Source organism: Ictalurus punctatus, chromosome 22 (genome assembly GCF_001660625.3).
Source record: "Ictalurus punctatus breed USDA103 chromosome 22, Coco_2.0, whole genome shotgun sequence".
In the NCBI taxonomy this organism is placed as follows: Eukaryota; Metazoa; Chordata; class Actinopteri; order Siluriformes; family Ictaluridae; genus Ictalurus; species Ictalurus punctatus.
The window spans coordinates 18,318,678-18,343,796 of NC_030437.2; the positions used below are offsets into that span (position 1 = coordinate 18,318,678).

The window sequence follows — 25,119 nt, forward strand, 5'->3', positions numbered from 1 at the left end:
CCGAACCCGGAGCTCAGAGCACAGACGCGAGTCCCGGGAGTTCTACTTTCAACCCATAGTCACGGATTTTACTCGCATTTATTTCCACGAAAGAAAGAAAAAAACCCCCAGATGATTTTAGTGGATAATTCCAAATCATCAACATACAATAATCGACCAAACACTTTAACCGTGGATCTAAAGTTATATATTAACTTGACACCGAGACTCGTTTCTGGTCTGGACGTCATTTAACGTCGACCTCGCTCTAAATCCCGTCCGGTCATCGTCCAATTCTGTCACGACGTGGTTTAGGACACAATTAATACGTTTACATGCGTATCGGTGTCCCGAGTCACGTGAACGCCGTAATCCGACGGTATTCTGAATACGTCGCCCTGGGAAAATCCCCCCGTTGCGTGTAAACACCTTACTCGGAAAATCCACCGAAAGGAGGTCCGCGCGCCTGCTCGGGCCGCACGGAATCGTGGGTAGCGACGGCGACATCTCGTATCTCCTAGGAAATAACGTCAGGAGAGGAAAAGCGCGTGTGTGGATCGGTGTACTTACAACAACCGCGTGTACGGTACGGGAATATTCTGATGCCCGTATGCATATAAACGTCGGATTCGGAATATCGAAGCAATACGGAATTTGACGCGCATGTAAACATAGTCGGCGATACTTAGTAAGATCTTGGACAACCGGAATATTAACCCGCCCGCCTCCTCCCCTCCTTTTTGGGATGACTCCACCCTCCACCCTCTAAGCTCCCCCCCCCCCCCCCCAAAAGTTTACAATTTGACTTGAGATTTTTTTGTTGTTGTTGTAAATTCAAACCACTTTTATTCAAGAAAAAGTCTTCATTTATTTAAAAATGAGATGTACTTTAACAATGTCCTCTGGAAGCAGGATAGAAAGAATGCTAATATTTACAAAAACACAACCGGGCGGGGCATATATATTTAATCGCTCGCTCAAATGTGAAACTAAAGAAAACACAGAACAGTTGTGGAGTATTGCGTACATTTGCTAAACTTATTCGGATTAAAGGCGCAATCGAAGCTGACCCGGGTGTACAAATAACGCTCGTGGGTAAATTGATGCGCCCGCGTGGAAAACCATCTCCGTGTCGTATTCTCCGGTACGCGTCTGTAATCGATCAGACCTCAATGAATGTAAATGAATCCCTGTTCTATTCTTTACCGTATGCGTTCTGGGAAATTCATGTACATATGAACGTATGACTTGTTTCCAAAAAAAAAAAAAAAACACAAAATAAAAATTTCTCAAAAACTGTACAAGAAAAATAGATAAAAATATGAGACGTGTTTTTCCCCCTCCCTCTCCCTCCGCCTCCGTCCCTCTGATGAGCCTTTCGCACGGTCAGGAGAACGTGTTTTGGACAGAAACATGATTGTGGATGAAGAATAGAGCGTCGAGGAATTTTACAGACAGGCTCAAGGCTTTCAAACACACCGGCTTAGCGCACAGAGAGGGGTGAATTTTTATTTCTCTTTAATTCTCGGGATGACGAGAAGAGTGAACGGAGGACGAGGAGAGAGGGCGTGTCTAGACCGCTGAGCGGCGTCTGATGAGGAAGGCACCACGCTGGAGCTGACCTAAATAAATCCTCATCTTCGTACTGTCGCTGGTCTTCCTCACCCAGATCTGGAAGCAAAGCACACGTAAAAGTTAGTATTAAGAAAAGGACACGAATAAAACGCTTGGGGTCATGCTGTTGTAGGGAAGATCATCAACAGCGGGGTGGGGTGGGGTGGTCTGACGAGGCCTGGGCAAAGCGGAGCTCTGAAGCCCATCGTTTTTCTACAGGATTTTATTTCTCTCTCTCTCTCTCTCTCTCTCTCTCTCTCTAATATAATAGAGTCTTTATTGATCACGTATACGTTACAGCACAGTGAAATTCTTTTCTTCGTATACCCCAGCATGTCAGGAAGCTGGGCTCAGAGCGCAGGGTCAGCCATGATACAGCGCCCCCTGGAGCAGAGAGGGTCAAGGGCCTTGCTCAAGGGCCCAACAGCGGCAGCTTGGTAGTTCTGGGGCTCGAACCCCCGACCTTCTGATCAGTAACCCAGAGCCTTAACCACCAAGCCCCCACCGCCCTGCAGTTAATTACAACAACGTGTACTTTTCATCCATTTATTGTTACATGTAATAGTGTCCATGAAGCAAGCGATCATTTATGGTATAGCAGCTATAAATTTTGCTTCACATCTCGTCACGTCTTGAAATTATAAACAAATAACCCGGAAGGACCCGGGACTCTGGGTCAGATTCCCAAGCAACCTGGAAGATGTTTAGAATGTGCAAAATAAATACTGGTTTAAGCCCGTCGGTTTAATTCCGGCCCAGAATGCTTGTTTGTGTTTGGATGTGAATCATGGGTCAAAAAATTAATATTAAATTTAATTTAATTAAATTAATATTATTTTAAATGTCAAACCTATAACATAACTTTTTAAATCAAGGTTAGAGATGCGATCTTCATTTCCCACGCCCAATCTTATCCGATGCACTTTTAAACTAGAAATGTCTAATTATCTAGCGATGTTACAGAGTGCACAGATTTCTACACACGCTCGACAAAAAGGTTTGTTTACTTCCCCTCCCCCCCTCGTCACGCTTCTGACCGATGAACGTAGGAGTTTTACTCGTGCATTTTCAGCCCTACACTCTTCACCCAACGGTTTGTTTTGTTTTTTTTTTGCTTTTTGGGTTTCTTTTAATTATGTGCAGTGAGAAACCAAACGAACCAAAAAGTACCGAATCGGACTCTGATTCAGTTCAGACTCAGAAACCGGACTAATACGCCAGTGTGAAAGCGACCCAAGAGACATCAGGATCGCGTTTCTTTCACGCGCTGCGGTAGATTAGACCCGAGCGATTAGACGGAGCTCGTTAAGGCAAAAACGGACGGAGCGGTTTTTCACCTTCGATCCGTCTGTCTGGGGAAATCGTTATCTGGAAGAGCTGCTCATGTTACTTTCACACAAATCAGAGCGGGAAGGTGAACACAAACCTCGCTGGTTCCGACAGAACTGATGACGCAGCTGATCTTGGTGTTGTCCTTCGACTCCAGATAGATGGCCTGACTCTTATGGTACCTGCCAAAAGACCCCAAAAATGAACGAATAGTAAAATAAAGTCATTACTTTGCCGTTTGTTGATTCGTCAGACCGAACATATCCGCTACACGGCTTTAACAGCACCGCAGGTTCATTTCATTTACGTTATATAATCTAAGCGTATTTTTCCGTATTTATTTACTCGCTGAAGCAGTCCTTTCCTTCTTTCTTTATTTATTTCCACCCACAGAAACCCCCCAAAAAAAGATACGCCATTTCACTATAAATAAAGAAATTTAAAAAATTAAATTGTTGACACTGTTTACACCTAAGATGCAAAGTTTTAGATGAAGAAATTAACCTCCTTCCATCAGAAACACATTAGTGCAACTAGCATCATTTTAAACCCATTCGATTCCCCCAAGACTGGGGCAATTAGGCTTAGTGCTGTAATTAAATAACTATAACTCAGGGCTGAATGTTAACTTTTTATTTCTTTTTTAAATAGCGAGTGAAGCGCTGGTGCTTAAAAAGTTGCGAGTCGTGTCATTAAACTATAATTAAAATGTTGAGGTTTCTGGTTATACGTTACACTTTGAGACGCGCGGTGGTAATAAATCCATCACGATGCGACAGAAAGAAAAAAAAAAAATTAAATCAAACAACATTTAAAAAAAAATAAATAAATAAAAAATCAGTGCTATTGAAGCATAAACACAGTTAAAACGGTGATTTATTTAATCTTTTAAAACTTTTCAAAATTAATTTAGTCTAATTTGACCTGCACTTGTACTTAGTTTTGTCTATTCATATTATTATTTTGGAGCAATATGCACGAACACTGCAAACGTTATATATGTAAATAGATGGGTACTATGTTACGTTAAAATATATATATATATATATATATATATATATATATATATATATATATATATATATATATATATATATATATATATATATATATTAACTTGTAAAAACAAACGTAGATATTAAGAATTATTATTTTTTCCCTCCGTTATCATGATTATAAGTGCTGAAATACATATGCACTGCAAAAACACTACATTTGTACACATATCACGTGGTGATGATCTGTGACTCATGATGGGGTGTTTGTGGGATTTCTGAGGAGAGCTACCGCCACCTTGTGGTTCATGTGAGAAGTACAGCACACAGTGATTCACTAAAAGAAGGCTTCAATCTATAAACATTCAAGATCTTTAACAAAACCTGGGGATTAATAGTCTCTCATTTTTTAGCCTTTGGTTTTAACAGTCACATGATGTAGTGGTGCTTAGTTGGATTTAATTCTGAATCATCTGGAAGTTGCTTTGGTTGGTTTTCTTTTGTTTTTTTCCCCACCGAATTAACGAAAGTAACTAACAAAGCTCATTATTAATAAGTGCATGGTAAGGATGAATTAGGTGTTACATCAGGGGGAAAAAAAACAAAGTAAACCAGGAAACTGTTCAACCATGACTTCCTGTTTCACAGGGGTATAAATATGAGGTAACACATAGACCAAATTCCCTTAGTCATTCATAACGATGGGTAAGAGCGAGGAATGTAGCTGTGATGTGCGGCAAAAGGTTGTTGAGCTTCACAAAATGGGGCGTGTCTATAAGAAAATATCACAAGCATTGAAAATGGACATTTCCACCATCAGGGCAATAATGAAGAAGTTCCAGTCGACTGGAAATGTTATGAATCGACCTGGAATTGGACGTGTGTCTGTATCGTCTCAACGCACTGTGAAGAGGACGGTTCGAGTGACCAAAAAATCTCCAAGGATCACAGCTGGAGAATTGCAGATGTTAGTTGCGTCTTGGGCTCAGAAAGTCTCCAAAACTACAATCTGAAGTCACCGACATCACCACAAGCTGTTTGGAAGGGTTTGAAGAAAAAAGCCTCTACTCTCATCCAAAAACAAACTCGAGCGTCTTCAGTGTGCAGACACTACTGGAACTTCAAATGGGATCGGGTTCTACGGTCAGATGAAACCAGAATAGAGGGTTTTGGTAATAAACACAGAGGTGGTTTTGGAGCACACAGAGAGGTAGCCGTATGGAAAAGTCCCTCATGGCCACGGTTAAATATGGAGGAGGATCTTTAATGTTTTGGGCTGTTTTTCTGCCAGAGGACCTGGACATTTTGTTAGGATACATGGCATCATGGACTCCATCAAATATCAACAGATATTAAATGAAACCCTGACTTTCTCTGCCAGAAAGATTCAAATGGGCCGTGGTTGGATCTTCCAGCAGGACGATGATCCAAAACATCATCAAAATCAACACAGAAATGGTTTACTGACCACAAAATCAAGGTCCTGCCCTGACCATCCCAGTCCCCTGACCCGAACCCCATAGAACACCTGTGGGGTGAACTGAAGAGGAGAGTCCACCAGCGTGGACCTGAAATGTGAAGGATCTGGAGAGATTCTGTATAGAGGAACGCTCTCAGATCCCTCGCCATGTATTCTCCAACCTCATCAGGCATTATAGGAGAAGCGGCCATGATACAGCACCCCCTACTAAGCTACTGTCAAGACTGTTTAGATGGAGAGTAGGTGTGCTGAGGCACATCTTGAACGTTACTGGCTGCTGTTTAAGTCGGTCAGACAGTTCAAAACAACGTCACTCGGACTTCCTGTTTCAGAAGGAAATACATCAACATACTGAATCGAATCACAGGCCATGTGATATTGATTTTAAACAAAGCAAACAAAGTAAAAGTTTGCTAAAAGTTATGATATTATATAGATATGTAGTAATGCTCAACAGGCATTTCTACTTCCTGTTCTATCGGATACATCGTGCACTATGTAGGGCCAGTACGGTATATACCCTATGTAGTGGGCAAGTATAGTGAACTGGGAAGGAAAGTTAATTAGGATTCAACCTAACTGTGTCTTAAAGGCTTAAATTAGATCGATACGAATTCAAGATGGTGGAGTCAACGCGGAGAAGGCCTAAGGCATATGAAATGAAGTTGAAACATGTGACGTGATGGGATTTATGCGTGCGGTTTTCTCGATTTGATCTGTTTAGCGCGGCTCCCACGTTTCATTCTGTCCGAGGCGGCGTGAACGTTACGGATCCGTCTCTATTCGGAGATCCACGCAAGTAACAATGAAAAGCAATCCAAAAACGTAATAAATAAATAAATAAATACATTACCATCTTTTATCGTAGTACAGTTTTCCTTCTTCTATCCGAGCCTCGTAGCGCTGGGTGGGGCTTTCCATGGGTGTGGTCGGGAGGTGTTCAGGAGAAGACGGGGAAGCTGAACAAGGGGGGGGGGGGGGGGGGGGGGGATTAAGCATATAATTAACTTTTAGCAAAACAAAAACACAAATAATGCTTTATAAAGTTGTAAAATAAGCAAATGTACCTGGTCTTTTCGGTGACTTGAGCTATTAGGAGAAGAAGCGGTGAAATGTATACGTTACTATGAGCTGATGAAGTATTTTTTTATAACAATAATAATAATAATAATAATAATAATGTCATTCTCAAACTATGCTGGCTGACTGACCATTAAAAGGGTGAAATCTTTGATGTTTTCATATTCCTTTTGTTAATTTTTTACAGAAATTCTTTTTTTTGAAAGAACCACCAATACACCTGAGCTTTAACGTGGTGCCGTTACTTTAACTCACTGGAGTTATCAACCATCGCTTTACTAACTCCAGTTAAACCAGCGACACCTTTACCATTAAACATGGCGTATTTCTTTCGAGCAGCGTCTTAACGTAATCATCGGTTATCACACCAGCATCAATAAAAGTTATTCTATGAAATCTTTTTTTTTTTTTTTGGATTCTATGAAATCTCTCTTTGAAATTTTGTGACTTTCCTCATTCAGGGTCATGAACATACACCACCGGTCAAAAGTTTACACACGCTCGTTCATTATGTTTATTTCCCCACATTTTAACAATAATACTAAAGCCATCAAAACTCTGGAGTAACACAAACGGAACTATGGGTATTATGTTGTGATTAAAAAAAAATCCAAAATAATTTCGTACTTTCGCATCCTCAGAGTCGACGCCCTTTTCGTCTAGAATTTCCAGGAATGTGTTCTCGGCGTTTTCTCGCCCGATTTCTTGAGGAATTTCCCCGAGGTGATTTTTAAACGGTATTAAAGGAGTTCACACCGACGCCGGACTCTTATCACCTGCTTTTCGGAATAATTTTTTCTGGTTTTCTAATGAAAGAAACGAATACGTCGGCGCGGTTATGTTTTCGTCCACGACACCGATTTCGAACATTTAAATCGCACACCTTCAGATCAAAAGCTTTTTAACATCATGAGAAACACTGCGGTCGGGTGTCCACAAACTTTCGACCAAATAGTGTGTATCATGCAGATATTTCTTCTTTTGGCTTGTCTCGGACATAAAGCCGTAATAAAAGGTCTCACTTGGACCCAGAACATAAAGGATGTAAACCCCCCCCCCCCCCCCCCCAACATACAGTAACAGGAGGGTTAAAGGTCAGGAGTGTCACCATATCCTGAGAATGACACGTAAATCTCATGCTCGTTTGTCCTTGTGTTTCACGTCACCTTGTTTAGTGTCCTCAGGTCCTCCATTATTTGCTCTTCCGTGAGTAAATAGTTCAGCTGAGGTGTGCGGAGTTAAGGATCCCGCTTCACGTCATTAATGACACGGTTCATCCTATACGCTAAAACCTCTCACGTATGAAAATCTCATCATAGCTTCACGGTGAAGTGTGCACGTGTACGCATTTCACAGACGTCACGGTAAGCTCCGCTCTCGGTGTTTGGGAAGTGTGACGTGGAAAAAGGTTACTCTGAATGTCATAAAGGATATCTGGAGCAGGTTTCCTGCGTTTGTCGGGAATGGGGACGGGATCGTTGGGTCGCCTCCTCAGCTTACGGGTCATGATGGGCTTCACCTCCATGGAATCTGATGTGAAACACGCACAATTTACACACACACACAAACAAAACAACAACCCTCAAATGTATTAAACCTACAGTGCCACACACGGACAGGCATTTATATTTATATTATATATACTAAATCGTCCCTTGGATATTCACTGATACGATGACCTGACATCATAGAGCTTCCATCATTGGCTAGATAACAATAAAAATCTAGATAACCAGAGTTAGCCTGTTAGTAAATAAAATCGCTAGGATTGCGATGCTAGGATGGGCTGTCGTCGAAGATTAGCGACATCTACATGGCTAGCCAATGAGGTCAATCGCGTAGAAAATCACTGACAGTTTAGCTACCGCCAGCGCTAACTACGAAAAGAGCGGCTAAGTCTTCAGGACGGACGTCTCCGCGGTTGATTTTGACTTCAAAAAGAGGGGTTTGTACGTTCGCAGCTGCTAGAACGTAAGCGATAACGGGAACCAAACCGATTCGTGGACGTTACGCGACGTTAAATGTCACTTATAAACAGACCAAAAGCGTCGGCAAAACTTTTCTAACTGCGACGTTATAGGAAAATGGTCAACTTCGGGGCGGCGACGGTCATCGAGCCTGTTGTTGATTACTTTCCTGTAACAGCACAGCACAGAGTTGATGCACGGAGTCTGGTAACACTGTGACGTTTTATCGTGCGGTCGCTCGCGGACGCTAAAACGCCCCGCTCCGACGCAAAACTTCGTAAAGCTTTAACCGACGAGCGCTGCTTTCTCAGACCTCCCGTCAGCTCCATGGTTAACTTCTCGTTCTCGATCATCTTCTTCTTCTCCTCCAGCTCGGCGATTAAGTTCTCCTTCAGCTCCACTTTCTTGTCGTCGAACTCCTTCACCGCCGCTTTCTTCTCTTTGATGTAGTTTCTCTCCACCTGCTCCGTCTGAACGCCACACAGCGAAAATGACTCGACTACGTGGTTATATTTATTTATTTATTTATTTATTTATTTATTTACTTCAGTGCATTTACACTAGGTTTTATAGTGTACTCGAAAGGATTCGAACTTACCTCAAGTTGGAGGAAGAGATCTATAAAACCAGGAAAAAACAAACAAACAAACAAACAAAAACAAACAAATAAACTTTTTCATATTGGGTCTGAGAAATAAAGCTCATAAATCATCTCTGGGTGCGTTTTGACGTTTGTTTACCTGCGTTACGGAGTCTCTCTTTATACTGCTGATCAAGTTTCTTCATCCTCTTCTGATACTCCTGCAGAGTGCCTGAAACACACACACACACACACAGTATTTTAATAAAGAAGAGAAAGTTAACTTAATTGTACTGCAGGACTTGCGCTCTGATGCTACTTTCTTTTATACAGCAGTTTAAGAAGTCGTTTTAAACACCGGACGTTCCTTTCGCCACAAGTGTTATATAGAAGAGCGAATAAATGGATGTCGATTCGCGAGCCGCTAGTCCGGAAGCTCCGTTAGCCGGCTGCTCGGCGTAACAAACCGATGCAGCTCTCATTAGGGGTGGGGCGATACGACAAGAATACCGTACCGCGTTATTTCAATACAATTCTCCGATACGCGATACGGATCAGGACGTGTAGGCTTCCTAACTAACTGCCCGCAGGACAGCAGCGTTAGTTTAACCCAGAACGATCCGTTTGATGATATCTTTATTTAACGCATACGGACGTTAATTAACCTTAATTAACATGTCACTGTTTTTTTATTTTATTTTTTTTTTTAAAGAAAAAGGAAAAAAAAAGTACCGTTCTACAATTTTAGAGATTCAGAGATCAAATCCAATGAGAATTTTTTTTTATTTTTTAAAAAGGTGTGCGCGACACAATTGTTCAGTTAACATCTCGCAATTCTGACATCAAACCCCCCACCAGTGCGAGTCCATATCGTACAATCCTGACGGTATTTCTCGCGATGACGAGTTTACATCTCGCAGCTCTGACGCCCCCCCCTCACAATTTAGACGTCCTCTCGACTTCTAGCGGGTTACGAAAGAACGCACTGACAGAGCATCACTCGTTCTCTATAAATAGGCTAGATACAGTAAGAACACCGCTAATCGGCTAGTCGAGACACGGAAAAACAGACGTCAGCGCACGATCATGACCTGAAGTTAGTCACGTTTCAGGTACTGCGTCAAGTGGATGTCAAAAATAAATAAATAAATAAAAATTATTTAAAAATGAATATTTCGACGTCGTGCACATTCCTAGCCGATCACCTTCTTGGAGTTGTTGCAGCTGCCTTTTTAGCGACGCCAGCTTGTCTTGGTACATCCTGCAAGACAGAAAGAAATACGATAAAACATTCGTTTTCAAAATAAATAAATAAATAAATAAATAGATAGATAGATAGATAAATAAATAAATAAAGCTCTCTCGGATCGGGTAGGGACTAGCGAGGACGTGAATAATAAATCCGAGCGAATTCGATCAGCCTGCAGGCGATTCATAAAAGTGCTGGAGCTTTTCATTTTATCTGGGAAATCACAAGCCGCCTTCAAACGCCAGGAACTAACGAGGACGAACGCGTAGTTCTCAAAGAGTCCGTTAATCCGCGTTCATTTCATTGTACTCGCCACTATTTAGAAAAAAAGACATGCAGTGATCACTTTAGCCTTTATAGAAGTTTTAAAAAATTTTTTTTATCCTTGTCATTTAGTGAGAAATCGTGATTCTAAGCTTGTTAATCTTTACGATCGGTTTTCTCTCTTTTTCCAATGACGATGACGGGTCGAATTTAGTGTCCGTCTGCCCTTCGGGTGTTCGGTGACTTTGAGAATGTCGATACTAGACCCGGTATCGGTATCGGAGTCAGACGTACTGTACAGCGAGGTCAGGTTCTCTACTCACTGTTCTTTGAGTTCCACATAGTCGTCCTCGTTGTGCTTGGCCAGGTCCGTTTCGCTAGCGTCTTCGGTGTCTGAAACACAGAGTTCGGTTACCGTCAGACCCCATGCTTCCCAACACGTAGTGAGACAAATCGAAGCCATCGTACGTCATTTAACCAGAGCCAGCTTTCCTCCACACGTCCGTTTCTACATCAGGACATTTTAAAAGATCCAGGAAGTATTTCATTCCTTTTTTTTTTTTTTTTTGGAAGAGACATATTAAATCGACACGAGACAGAATTTCATTGGCTCGCGTGGGACGACATGTTCCAAACTTTCCCCTTGTTGAATAACTGAAAAGTTACATCTGGCGTTTACAAAAGCACTGACACTGGAGACTCCTTCCATAAATGGTAAATAAACATCGCCTTACGTAGCGATTGCACTTTTTTTTGGTTTGTTTTTAACAGCGTCCGCTGTCTCCGTGAACGAGCTGTTACTATAGAAACCAGACGCTTTTATGGAAAATTGTTCAGTAATCTGTTGTAATTGTTCAGTTACAACTCAGGACGGCACGCCAAAAAAAAAAAAAAAACTATAAAAGACATTTTATTTAAAACAGCCTACTGTAACGTGCTCGACTTCTTCCGCTCTTCCATTTCTTTCTTTCAATGACTTCATGTTGTTACAAAATATATAATAATAATAATAATAATAATAATAATAACAACAACAACAACCCACGTTTTCTCACACCATCTTTTGTGTGTTTGCGTTAATCGGTGTGTGATAAATCTGACATGATGGCTGCTTGCTATGTTATCACGATAATATCGCGATACTACACTACACTTAGTATCGGTATTACCGTCATTATAGCCATTTTATCAACACCGCAGTAGCTAAGCTCACATTAAACCTCGTTTAAAAAAAAAAAAAAAAAAATATATATATATATATATATATATATATATATATATATATATATATATATATATAAATTTTAACCTGCTCACCTTGGTGTAATGATGGCTTGGGTTTTTTTTTTTTTAAATGCACAACCTATGATAACCTGAATACAAATATTAATAAAGAATAAATAAATGGGCTAATTAGCAAGCTAGCAAAAAATACAGTAATACTAGTAATCATGTAAGCGTTATATGCTCATAATTTAGCACTTATAAACCAATATGCGAGATAACTACTAGTTTATTGATATTCATTATTATTACTATTATTATTGTTGTTGTTATTAAGGGAAATTTATGTAAAACAATACTTTGCTAGCATGAGCTACCTATGAGCTAAAACGAACGTTTTAAACGTCAATTGCTGGATTTATTTCGTTATTTCAATTTACTCTAGAAAAAAAAACGTTGTTTATTGTATGTTTAGTTTTGTAATAGAAAATATATATATTTATTTTAAACCCCACAATGTTTGGAGGAGGAAACATTCAGTGTTGAAGTTCTCTTTACTAGCAAGCTAATGCTAACCCTAAAGAACGGTTGCTAAGAGACTGTTCCTATGGTGGCTGAGTGGGGCTCTTGGTGTGAATGTGCGCGCGCTCGATTTAAAGCCTTTATATAGAAATTTATTTTATGCGATATTAAGAGTAATGAATGTCGTGTATGCGGCTAACGAGCTAAGCTAAATGTGGTTCACCTTCTTCCGAGTCTCTGCCTCTGAAACTCCGCTCATCGTCCTCGTCCACGCTGTCCAGCTCTTCTTCGTCGTTGTAATAATCCACCATTGGTGACAGTAAAGTCGACGCCATTCGCTATTTCTAACACATCTATGTAAACATTAAATTAAAGTCGCTCATGCACTCAACAAAACTGTTATTTTTTTTAAATCTTCTTGTTGTTGATGTCTCCCATTCAAAACAGCGCGTTCGCTTTTTATCCTATCCGTATTCAGAAAGCTGGCCGTCCTTTCTTCTGATTGGGTAAGGCTTATACACGACGGCTGTATAGCCAAGCAGGAAGCGCTATAGTATGCGCCAGTCTTAATCTAGGAGGCGGGTTTTGCATGAAGACCTGTGGGAAATATAATAACAAGCCGACCAGGAAGTCGCCATGTTGAGCAAAGCATGACGGGAGATGTAGTTTATGTGTTCAATAAAGCCTTAGATGAAGAATCTAGTTAAGACACGTTGCATGGCACATAGTTTTTCTAAGGTGTATTTGAAACGACACGATTATTATATGATAATTAATATAAACGCTTCCTTTAAATGTATATGAGTTAATCTATACATTCATAAAAATATCCACATAACACCTACTGCGTTGTGAAAATAAATACTGTATATGCAACTGGTGAACAGAAATGAGAAGAGTTTCCACTAGATTACTTTGAATGTAAATGAAAAATTATTACAGTTATAATAGAGGATATAATTTAATTGATTATGTCAGGAAGGAAAAGAAGAACTCGTTAATTCATTCATTCATTCATTCATTCATGGGACACACAATTCATAATATCTAATATTAGCACAATATCCTGCTGGAAAAACAACAACAACGACAATAGAAACCATCACAGAAATTCTAATGGTTTCCATTATAAATATCATTACAAACCATCAGCTGTTAACCATTAAAACCATTACCAACTGGTTTCCATTACGTAGGAGGACGTATTAAGTCTTTATGGTATCCACTAGACATAACCTGCCACCAATAGAAGGCAACAGATTACCAGTAGAGACCCACAACGACCATTAGAGTTTCCATTAAAACCAGTAGAGTTCCCATTAAAACAATTACAAATTCTATGAGGGTTTCTATTGTTTTTGTTGTTGATGTTTTCAGCAGTTTAATGCTTTCGTGCTTTTGTTTTCTTTAAAACGTCATCATGTGTCTTTACCTGAGTTCAAATAAACAAATAAACATCTTAACCACGTGCACGTGTGTAAACCGAGCAGCTGCGCGGAGACTTGAAACCTCTTTGCCGGATAGTTTCTGTGTATAAACACGGTTATGTCATCCTGTCGGTGTATTTATTATTCAGCACTTCCGAGTTCAGCCGGAAGGTGGCGCCCTCGCGCAAAGAATCCGTGTGCGTGAGTGCGTGTGTGTGTGAGTACGTGCGTGTGTAAGATGCGCGCGCGCGCTCCGACACGAGCCCGCTCTCACTCCGGTTACCTTCACGCGCAGGTGTGATGAAAATTTGATGCGTGTCACTGAAGGCAAGCGGCGTTCAACCGCAACACTGCGGGTGTGTTACTGCTTACTATAAAGGGATTGTTGGAGCTGTGTGTATGTGTGATGTAGTGTAGTATAGTATAGTATAGTATGTGTGTGCGCACGCACGGCGCGGGGGGGGCGCCTCTGAGAGAGACCCGCGTCTGAACACCAAAACCGCATCGATGGAGAAGTTTACGGTCCCGACGGCGCGCACGAGAGTTTCGGGTTACCGCACAGCCATTCTGCGTGATGCTGCTGCTGCGTGCGCGTGTGCGCGCGTGCCTGCGTGCGCGCGTGTCACCTCGCTGGATTTGTTGAACCTGTAACGGAGTTGGATCTACTGACAGGATAAAACGTCAATCATTTATTTTGGTAAGGTCACACAAGATGCTTTCGATTATTATTATTATTATTATTATTATTATTATTATTATTATTATTATGTGTGTGTGTGTTTATCATATAAACGTGCTGTTTTGTTTGTATCTCTGCGGTTCGGTTTTACGGGTTTACTATCAGCGTCATGTTCGAGTGGATCGGCGCTCGATTCGTTCGGTCTGGATTCACATTCACTCTCCACACAAGCGCTCAAGTAAACACTCGAGTAGAGTTCTACACGTTTAACACTTCTGACGTGGTTTGTTTGTTTGTTTGTTTGTTTGTTTTGTTTGTCCTTCCATCGATGAAACCAGCGTATAAACTGATGAACAGGGGAGATTTCTTCACCCTCAGTAAAGCGTATAAATAAAGTGTGTAAGGGGTGTTTCGGTTACTGCTCTCATGTCATGGACAGCTCTAACACTAATGTGCTGCAGATAGATTGATAGATTGACAAACCAGGTCGCAGAAAGGACAGATGGACGGACAAACTGATGGACAGAGGGATGGATGGACGGATTGTTGGGCAAGGACTGACCGGCAAACAGATGGATAAATGGACAAACAGACAGACAAATCAATGGATGGACGGACGGACGGACGGACGGACGGGTGGATGGACAAAAAGAAGGATTGACAGACATACAGACAGATGGATGGGTAAATGAGAGAGAGAGATGGAGATTGATGGATTGACAAGCAGAGAGACTGAAGGACTGACAGATGTACCTATAGACAGGTGGACAGACAGACAAATTGATGGATGGACAAAGAGAAAGACTGACAGGTGTATACAGATGGATGGGCAGACAGATTGATAGATGGATGGACAGAATGACTAGCAGACATGCCCACAGGGAAATTGATGGGTGGACAGACAAAAGGACAGGCTAAAGGATGGACAAACAGAACGACTGACAGATGTGAATACAGATGTTGAGAAGACAGACAGAGAGATGGAGACGGACGGACGGACGGACGGGCGGGCGGGCGGGCGGGCGGTCAGAGGGACAGACAAATGGATGTATGTACAACCAAAGGACTGAAAGACGTATGTGGAGACCGATAGGCAATCGGACGGATGGACAGATGGATGGATAGACAAAAGGGCTGGTAAAAGTACATACTGTACAGATAGACAGACAAACAGATGGACTGATGAACAGACGGATATTTTCCTCCATTTCACAGTCCATCTATCTATCTGTCTGTCTGTCTCTCTCCGTCCACCCATCTATCCCTGGTGTAAAAGTTTGCACACCCTCACTTAAACATTAAACGTGAGCTCGGTGTGAATGTAATGAAGACGTTTCTTCAGCGTCGCATGTTTTAAAAAAAAAAAAAAAACACGGTTATTGTTCGTTATCGCATCGATAATGTAGACGCGAGTGACTTTTTCGATCAATTTATTTATTTATTTATGACTTTCTTTGTTAGTTTCTACACTTATGTCTTCAGTCGCGTCTTTGTGTCTGTGTTTCTTCCGTTTCTGAATTTAATTTGTCGTTAATGTTCCCTCCAAACACTGATATAATCTTCATTTCCTCCTCCAGCTCTGTGAAAGGTCGATATTTTCTGTTGTATAGCTTGTTGTCCCCCCCCCCTCATTCTCATTGATTCCCCGCCAACAGTTTGACCGTTTGAGCCTGTCTGAATTTAAATAAGACTAAACAAAGTAAACCTGTAGACTTTTAGATCATCAGACACACTGTTCATGACATGAACATGGATTTAAGCCATAAGCCCTGTATGTAATGTAAACGTAAGCCATAAAATACAGCTATATATATGTATGTGTGTGTGTGCGTATTTAATATATATATATATATATATATATATATATATATATATATATATATAATATAATTTTCCACCCAGAAATCAGGTTAGATGCCAACATTTATCTTTAACACTCACACTCTTTTAGGAAAAGCTTTTTTCCATGTAGGCTACACCAGCGCTCTTGCTCATGGAAGATCATCTAAGAATGAGTCACGTCTTGCAGAAATAGTGCCTTACATCCCACATTTTTCTACATTTCCCAGCAGAACAGCAAGGGAAGAACATTGCTGATGCTAATAAACACCTGATGAGTAACACGTCGTCATCAAACGTAACACTAACGTATTTTGTCTTGTTTGTCCATCTGAAATATTTTCAGCATAAGTAAGTAGCATTTCTGCAGCGGGTTAACAGCCTGGATTTTAACGGCCTTGCTATTATTTCCAGGACATATTATTATTATTATTATTGATTTTATTGATCTTTTTTTTTTCTCCCCCGGGTATTTTTCCATGATTTTCAGGTATTTGTTGTGACAATAGGATTGATTATTGGCACTTGACATTGGTGACAAGTAATACAGTGGTCAACTAGTGTATGTAGTGTATGTTAAATAACCATGTTATTTTGGAAAATAATAACTGCTAGTAATATATATATATATATATATATATATATATATATATATATATATATATATATATATATAAATAAGTGCAGATATACTGTAAGGTGTAAACTTCAACTCTTAAGCTTCATTCTTTTGGTTCTTCCTTTTGTTTCGGATTGTCGTCTTGTTTTAGGTATGCGTCCTTATTTCATTTTTATAAGAAGAGATCTTGGGAAGCCATTTTTAGAACTTTTATTTCTTCATTGATTTGTAAACTATAGATGTAGCCTATAGTTTCCTGTGTATTGGGAACCTGAGGGTGCAAAAAGTTTCGCGCATCATAGTAAACATGCGCAAATCTCGTTCACACGAACCCTCGCGATACCACGCGCAAGAGAACTCTTTTTTTGAGAGAGAGAGAGAAACGTCTTTTTTCTCTTTTACCTTTTCCGACTAAAAAGTAAGTTGAGGACAAATATGAATTATTATTATTTATTTATTTTTTTGCCAAACAGAAAGACTTCTAAAAGTGGTTCACAGATACCAACATATATATCTATCTATCTCAATAAATAAATAAATAAACAAACAAACAAACAAGATAAAAAAAAAAGAAAAGAAAAGCGAGATAAGTTAGCAAGCGTCGCTAACGGATATGCTAATAATAATGCTAATGCTAATTTGACACACGTCATATACAGAGTTAAATATGGCGACACTGGTTGAGTGACGGATTTAATTGAAGCGCTTTACAAGCTGTGCATTTAAAGAAAAGCCTAAGGTTGCGAATTTGGGGTTATTAGAGGGGACTTTTGGGTAAGCTTTAAATTCATTCGTGCTTGTTTTTGTACACGCTGGCGATGTTTTTAGCGTTTATTTGTTGGTTGTTTGTGGTTTAGCGCGGCTTTATTTCCGTGTGACAGCAGTAGAACGGGTTGCCAGATTAACCCCAATCCGTCTCATTTGCGTTGAATTTTTAAATTATTAACTTATTTATGTTCCTGAATTAAAAAAACAAAACAACGATTGTTAGTGTAGATATACATTTACAACGTTGTTGTTTAGAATTGTATGTTAACATTGTCAAAAGTTTATTTTTATTTTTTTTTTAAAAACTTACATTTGTTTTTTAAAATGATTAAACAACTCTAACAGGTGTACTAAGATCAATCTGGCAACCCTGCGAAGGGTTCAGTTCATGTGCAGGAAGCAGCAGAAGCGCTATGGACCTGCAATAACTCCTGAAATACCCTTCATTACTGCACCTTATTCCTGATACAGGTTCATAAAGGCTGTAGGGGACAGAAGAACATCCAGAAGCTTTCACAGACGTCAAAAGGAGGTCAGTAAAAACTCAGTAAAAACTCATTTCCTTATGATCTTGTTAAACTTTTTTTTTTTTTTTGCTTTGACATGCAGTCTTCCACTCCATTCTCAGAGCACTTTCTTTTTCACCCTTCACATTTCACATATATGATGGGTTTCGTACATCGTATACCAAATATATGCATCATTTCAAGCTGGAGAACCTTTCCTGGATTTTTACATGCTTTCGATTTGCTTGTGAAAGCTTAAATATCCAGCTACAGCCTGTAGACTTTTAAGCGGCTTTACCACCCAGCTTTCACTTCCTTATAGGTATATAGGCGTGTGCAACTTTTAGGCTTTTCTACTGTGACTCCAAAACACGTCTGAAGCACCGCTAACACTACTGCAGTGAGCGGACAATCGGTATTACACCACGGAGCAGGTGATTGGTCAGAAGGTGTTGATTTAATTTTCTATAACAGCAGCCCTGACGGTCGTTTCTATAGTAACAAGTCGTTCGCACGGGCTCGTAAATTTGTTAAAAGAAAATATTCCTAATTGTTGTCGCGGTGAAGTTTTCTGTAAAGGAGATGTTTCTTTAACGTCTATGGAAGGAGTCTCCAGTGTCAGCTTTGTGACAGTCACAGTAACATTTAAAGAAACCAAAAAAAAAAAAAAAAACACGCATATAACGGTTGTCAAATTGCTGCGGGATAAAACATCGTCGCGTTCAGTCTTTTGTCTTCCGTCATATATGTTCTGGATTGTCTGGATGTTGTTCTTTCATAATGCTTATCTCTATCGACATGCGTTTTTTTTTGTTTGTTTTTGTTTTTGCGAAGGTAAATATTTTCATCCGTCCGTTGAGCGAGCGGATTTCTGAAACCGCGGAGGGATCTGCGTAATGCGTCTTAAGATTTGTCTGAAACGTTGAAGCTTACGAACAGGAATCGGATAAGAAGGAAAAGAGCAGGGGGGACGATGGATGATGACGCCGGCGCTGAACACGTCGGGTGAACGTAGCTTAAACGAGTGTGTGCGTGACGCGCGTTTCATCGTGCGTGCTACGTTATGTGCGTGAGCGCGCCGTGTTTTTTTTTTTTGTTGTTGTTTTAACTGGATCGCAGAAACAAGCCGTTGTTCCGGATGTTTAAACGGAATCGAGCTCTAAGGAAGCAGCTATAACACGTAAAGCAAAAGCCACAGGAACCTGCCATCAGACGTCTCTCTCTCTCTCACACACACACACACACTGTCTGTTATTTCCTTTACACTCTCAGTTCAGTCACGTTTCCCATAAACACACACACACACACACACACATACACATGAGCAAAGTCTTTTCTCTCGTCGTCATCGTATGACTACGTTTACGAGATTTACAAGCTGCCGTATCTCGCGCGCTGAGACTTTGGCCGTTGTGCCATCTGGCCGACCTCTGGAGCCGTTAAGCCGTTGTGTAATATGAATTATCAAGCTGGCACACACTGCGTTTGTTATTAACCACCACGCCGATAAAGACGGGGTTAAAGGAGGAGGAGAAATCGGGACAGAAACGAAACGTCTCCTCGATCACGTATCCGATCGGCCGAGACATACGCCGTGTATTCAAATACAATAAAGACGTACGTTCCATTCAACCGTGAGCTGCGTTATCATCCGAGTCACTTCTCTGGAATCATCCTACAGTTAAGTCTTTTGAACCCGAGACCAGAAAACGGAATTTCCACCTTCCCGATAGTCCTTCGATAGTCCTTCGATAGATAATGTCCGATAGTCCTTCGAGAACGGGTTAACTTTAACTTTAAGCCACGCCCCACCTACCCCAGTGGATTTTTAATTTTTTTTTGTCTTTAGCTCTGTGACGTCCATTTTGTCGTCTTTTTTTATTATTTTTTTTTAAATATAAAAGAGTAAGAGTGGGAATCTTTCGGGTTGCTTCGTGATTCGTTTTGATTACGATTCAGGGGCTTACGATTCAATCCTGGAAATGTTTAGCGCTGCCGGACGTAGCCGTCGCGTCCGTGTCCGTATAGAAAACGAAAGCCTGCGCTCGCTCCTGGACGACGTCACGTCCGATACGTTTATACGGTTTGTAATGTCACGTAACATATAGCTATGCGAGTGTTTTGCACATTACACACCGTGGGTCGATCAGCTGCTTTTGACAAGCGGTTAAGCGGAGGCTCAGCTCACGTGCGCTCGCACACACTGCCAGAAGGCTTAATCAGCACACGCTCATACCGCTGTGTACGGCTTTGCTTAATCTCGGTGCAAAATAAAGTTCAGATTTTCTCACGCACGCACACACACACACGTAAATCATCGGCAATAATATTTTGTAGAATGTTTCATATTGCGTCCGGGGAAATAATATGACGAAAATATCACATCATGATTCTTTACGCTTTAATAAACGAGATGTAACATGATCTATCGTGTGTGTCCCCGCCCCCAAGCCCCGCCCCCTGTAGGCATTTCCAGCAAAACAATAGTGTTGCATTAAAAAAAAAAAAAAACATGATTTATGACACAAAAATATCATATCACGATACTTCAGGACGTCTCTACGATACACGACTTCTGACTCGTCTGACAAACCGTCCGCGCAGCAGTCCTAAAATAAACCCTCAAACTGAGTCTGACCACACTTCTCTTTAACGCCTACAAACTACAAACGCCTACAGGGTAAGTTTTTAAAAAATGACGCCCGTCCGGTACCATTCAACTTGTAATCGTTACGCATTAAAAAACCCCATCACCACACCAGCCCAGCGATATCTCAGAAAAGTGTATCGCGTCATAACGGATCGCGATATCGAGATCGTATCGATGTATCGCCCAGCCCTAATTGATGATGCTTTTTATTTAACGTCTAAATCGATTATTTTAACAGATCGTCGTCAATATTTATTAAGGAACATTAACAGTGAAAGGGAGGGGGGGAATTTTGTAACGCTTTAAAGTTTAAGCACAAAATCAAAAGCGTTAATGAGTCAATAATAACATCAATGTCTCGATAATATCACGAAATCTCCGAACATCATACCGTGAATCGGAATTATTCATCCCGCCATCCCTAAGTCTGATTGGTCAGAAGGCGCACGTTATGTCGAGTTCATTTTGTATAACCGCACGGGTCGGACCGTAGTTCCAGCTGTAACGTGAGCGAGAGATTAGCAGTAATGCGCTCGTTATCGTTTCTATGGTAACAAGATCGTACGCGGCGAGTGGTAGAGCAGACGCTCGGCGTAAGGTGAGGCTCGATTTGGGGACGTTTTCTGCGAGGAGACGTTTATTCGACGTCTCTGAAGGAGTCTCCAGTGTCCTCGAGGTTGGACTTTTTTTTTTCGGGTTTCTTGGTAAAATCTCAAGCTGTGTTTTAAAAATTTTTCGGAACGAGAGAAGGAGGTTCTCGCGAGGTAACGGCTGTCGTCGATCGTCGCTGTCGCTATAGCGTCAACCTTTCTCGTGAAAGCATGGAATGTTAACTATAAACCAGTGGTGGCTTGATGGTTAAGACTTCTGATCGGAGGGTCATGAGGTCAAATCCCAGCACTGCTGAGCTCCCACCGCCGGGCCCTTGAGCGAGGCCCCGAACCCTCAACTGCTCAGTTGTGTTAAACGAGATGGACGTGAGTCGCTCTGGATGAGGGAGTCTGCCGAATGTTATACATTTCTGTAAATAAACCGTGTCAACGTGTGATCACAGAAACGAACGCACGATCGAGCAATTTTTCCGCAAAAAAAAAAAAAAGCACAAAGAAACACTCGGCAGTTGCGTAGGAAATTTAAAAACAAAAAAAAATCCGGTACGGACCGATTGTTTATTAATAAATGAAACGTTGGCAAATCGCCGTGGTTATTTGAGTGGGATTTCACGCGAGGCGAGAAATCTTGCGTTTATATGGAAATAATCTGCGCGAAGGTGGAGTTAAGCGGATCGCGGTGGAATCTTTCCGTATGACCGCACGCTCCGGAGGGTTTTATTCTTTCTGTAAGTGACACCGAGTCACGGTACGATTCACGTCCCGATACGGGATCGAGAGTCATGTGATGTGATGTGTTATTAGCGATGCATTAGGAGCTGTTTTCTGATGATGATGATGATGATGCAGTCTGATTTTAGTATTGTATAATGTTGAACAAAAAAAAAAAATAATCAACTTCAGAAGAAAAGAGACTGGCTTGACTTCGTAATATTTCATCATTACAAACACACAAAGCTCAGTGAATCACCGAATCCTGCAAAACTGCACTCTGAATATGTTTTTACATGTGCTCAGTTGTGCATTGTGTGTGTGTGTGTGTGTGTGTGTGTGTGTGTGTGTGTGTGGGGCTGACAGTGGCCTGCCAGAATCCAAGCTCGTTATAATTAGAGTTACTGATTAAGCTTCAAGGACAGCTCCACTCGACCATGCGCTCTCTGTCTCTGTGTGTGTGTGTGTGTGTGTGTGTGTGTGCACGTGTCTGCCTGTACCCAGTCGATTGTTGCACGGCATTTTAATTTCTAGTTTGTCATGTCCCCCGGACCCAGACTATCTCTGTAGATTGTACAGTAATATTTTGTTTAAATTAGTCCACAGTGCTGCTGATTTCTGGATTCTGATTGGTCGGAATCGGAGTCCTGGATTCTGATTGGTCGGAATCGGAGTCCTGGATTCTGATTGGTCAGAATCGGAGTCCTGGATTCTGATTGGTCGGAATCGGAGTCCTGGATTCTGATTGGTCGGAAGGTGTTGAGTTCTGGATTCTTTATGGGTCGGAAGTTGTTGATTAAATTTTTTGAAAACAGTACGGAGTGCAGCTGCAAAGAAACTCAGGTTCGTTTTAATACGAGATGGTTTCTGTATGTGCTCTGCTTTATTTCCCGTTTCTCTGTAAGAGTGTGTGTGTGTGTGTGCGCGCGCGCGCGTGTGTAATTTAGTAAACGCGAGTCCCTGTTCAACAGCTGCGTCTCTTCTTTAGTTTTCTTTCCATTTCCCGTTCTGGTCTCCATCTCATCACGTTGAAAATACGACGTTCATTAAAGACGAACCGTTTAAAGAGTGACCGTCTTCCAGGATGACTCCGCCCCCCCGCCCCCCCATTCACATGGAACGAGGGCTCTCTGAATGGCTTGATGAGGATCAAATTAAAATGCTTTGACTTTTAGGGTCACAAGATCTCGACCTGATTGGAGATCTTGGGAGTGATTTTGGAGATTTGGAAGAACGGCGTTCATGGCACCAGTACAGCTCGCGTGATGGCGAAGAGTGCACACCGCTTCTCCTTCATCTCGTAGGATATGACGCGTATGTACGGTACACACTGGGGATTTTTATATACAAACGCTCTCCTTCCTGAGCGTTACTATGGCGACCAGCAGTAGGAACGCCTACTGCCGACTTCGAGTATCGACTTGCATCGATAAAAAACCAATCGAATTCGTCATCCGTCTATATTTGTTTATGAAGCCAGAAGGATCATTTCTTGAATAGAAGTAGGTTTATTATCTATCCGTCTTTCTCTTGGAGGTGCCAGTATCCGTACCCGAGTTCTTCGAATGTCCGTATCTGTTTTCAGATTTAAACCGGAAGTGGGCTTGGACTAAACAGGAAGTTGTGTTTTTTACATTTAAAAAATGCTTTGTTTGATTTTTTTTTTCTTTTCTTTCTTTTGTTTGTTTATTCATTCAGCCACTATGCCTCCTGAAAACATCTGGCGTGTGAATTCTGGCTCTGACAGTGCCTCAGCCTCAGCTACATCACTCCAGTTCATAGTCGTAAACTAAATACCTGTGCAAAATCTTAGCAAAATCCTGCTCAGGAAGTTATTTACTTTCCTTTATTTGTACTTCCCCACTATATATATATATATATATGTATGTATATATGTATGTGTGTGTGTGTATGTGTGTGTATATATATGTATGTGTACATATATATATATATATATATATATATATATATATATATATATATATATATATATATATATATATATATATATATATATATATACACACGATATATATATATATATATATATATACACGATATATATAATGTACACACGCAGTATACGTCTTTATATCTGTCTTATTAATTCAGCGGACCTTAGCGAGAAACCGTCCTGCGTGTCAGTGTGTGTCCTGTTAGTCACGGTCACCAGGTGTGGTAGAAAAAACCAGCTGTGATTCACCCCGACGCGTTTCTTCAGCAGTCGTACACGTGAGGTGGGACACGTGCTGATGGACAAGAAATCGAGATGCACGTCGTCCAGTCAGGTACGGTCAGACGACATTCCAGAGGAACAGCTAACGATCTGAGGGAAGAGATGGAGAGCAGAGGCCCTCTGATACGATGGAGAGGTTGATCTGTCTGTCTCATGGAAAACTGGACAGTGTGATCTGTCTGTCTGTCTGTCTGTCTGTCTTTGCTTCACGGAAAGAGAGCAGAGAGTTAAAGTGTAGCAGAAGGGAGTGTGTGTGTGTGTGGGGACATGTAGTGACGTGGCGCCCTGCCTTGCCGTGAGCGTGGGTGAGGACGGACGCGGGAATCGTTTTGGAACACGAACCCCTCTCTCTCTCTCTCTCTCTCGCTCGCTCTCGCGCGCGCTCTCTCTCACGCTCTATCAGCAGTGCGTGAGGTAATGAGTGCTATTTTTAGCCCCCTCCTCCCCTCCGCACACGCTAACGCCCTCTGTTCCACCCATCCAGGGCTCCTGACATCATCCGCAGGTTATTTATAGCCCTTCATAGGCTTTATTTATGGGTTTTAATACTCCAACCACCCAATTTAACACCAGTGCATGCTGGGACGTCAGCAGGAGGAGGGTGGATCAAACGGATTCGTCTGGCGAAACTGCTAATGTGACTAACAGAGCGTGGACGGTGACGGAGACGGCGTGGCCGTACCGAGCGTCTGAGATGCTCAGTGATGGAGCGAGAGTACACGGTGCACGGTTTCAGCCCGGTCGGTTCAGTTCAGTACCGAAGCGCCGAGACTCACCAGACTAGAGATAA

General features: G+C 41.3%; 2 protein-coding genes across 5 annotated transcripts in view; one reads left to right on the top strand and one right to left on the bottom strand.

The window, feature by feature from the left end:
- Window positions 1-796: 796 nt before the first annotated feature.
- Window positions 797-12,845, bottom strand: suds3 (SDS3 homolog, SIN3A corepressor complex component). The gene is made up of 12 exons (XM_017452550.3): window positions 12,507-12,845; window positions 10,861-10,930; window positions 10,230-10,285; window positions 9,185-9,256; window positions 9,043-9,062; window positions 8,758-8,914; window positions 7,912-8,007; window positions 7,644-7,705; window positions 6,465-6,486; window positions 6,251-6,356; window positions 3,020-3,104; window positions 797-1,650 (listed from the first exon to the last, which is right to left on the bottom strand). The coding sequence occupies exons 1-12, from the start codon at window positions 12,616-12,618 to the stop codon at window positions 1,552-1,554; spliced, it is 957 nt and encodes a 318-aa protein (XP_017308039.2). The 5' UTR covers window positions 12,619-12,845; the 3' UTR covers window positions 797-1,551.
- A 1,149-nt stretch (window positions 12,846-13,994) lies between these two features.
- taok3a (TAO kinase 3a) overlaps window positions 13,995-25,119 on the top strand; it is a 54,496-nt gene continuing 43,371 nt past the window's right edge. The window contains exons 1-2 of one of the 4 annotated variants that reach the window (XM_017452052.3): window positions 13,995-14,407; window positions 18,087-18,147. The gene's annotated coding sequence lies outside the window, so the exon portion shown is untranslated. Of the gene's footprint in view, window positions 14,408-17,203; window positions 17,266-17,417; window positions 17,622-17,989; window positions 18,148-25,119 lie in introns of those variants that run through there. The other 3 variants (XM_017452053.3, XM_017452051.3, XM_017452050.3) reach the window with 3 other exon arrangements.

What these genes read in the sequence shown, in the direction of transcription:
- suds3 (XM_017452550.3), bottom strand. Translation starts at nt 12,618, where the DNA reads ATGGCGTCGACTTTACTGTCACCAATGGTGGATTATTACAACGACGAA. An exon ending in CTGTACTACGATAAAAGATG is followed by an intron (nt 3,105 to 6,250) that starts GTAATGTATTTA and finishes GTCTTTTGGCAG; the next exon opens with GTACCATAAGAGTCAGGCCA. An exon ending in GTTCTGTCGGAACCAGCGAG is followed by an intron (nt 1,651 to 3,019) that starts GTTTGTGTTCAC and finishes CTTTGCTTCCAG; the next exon opens with ATCTGGGTGAGGAAGACCAG.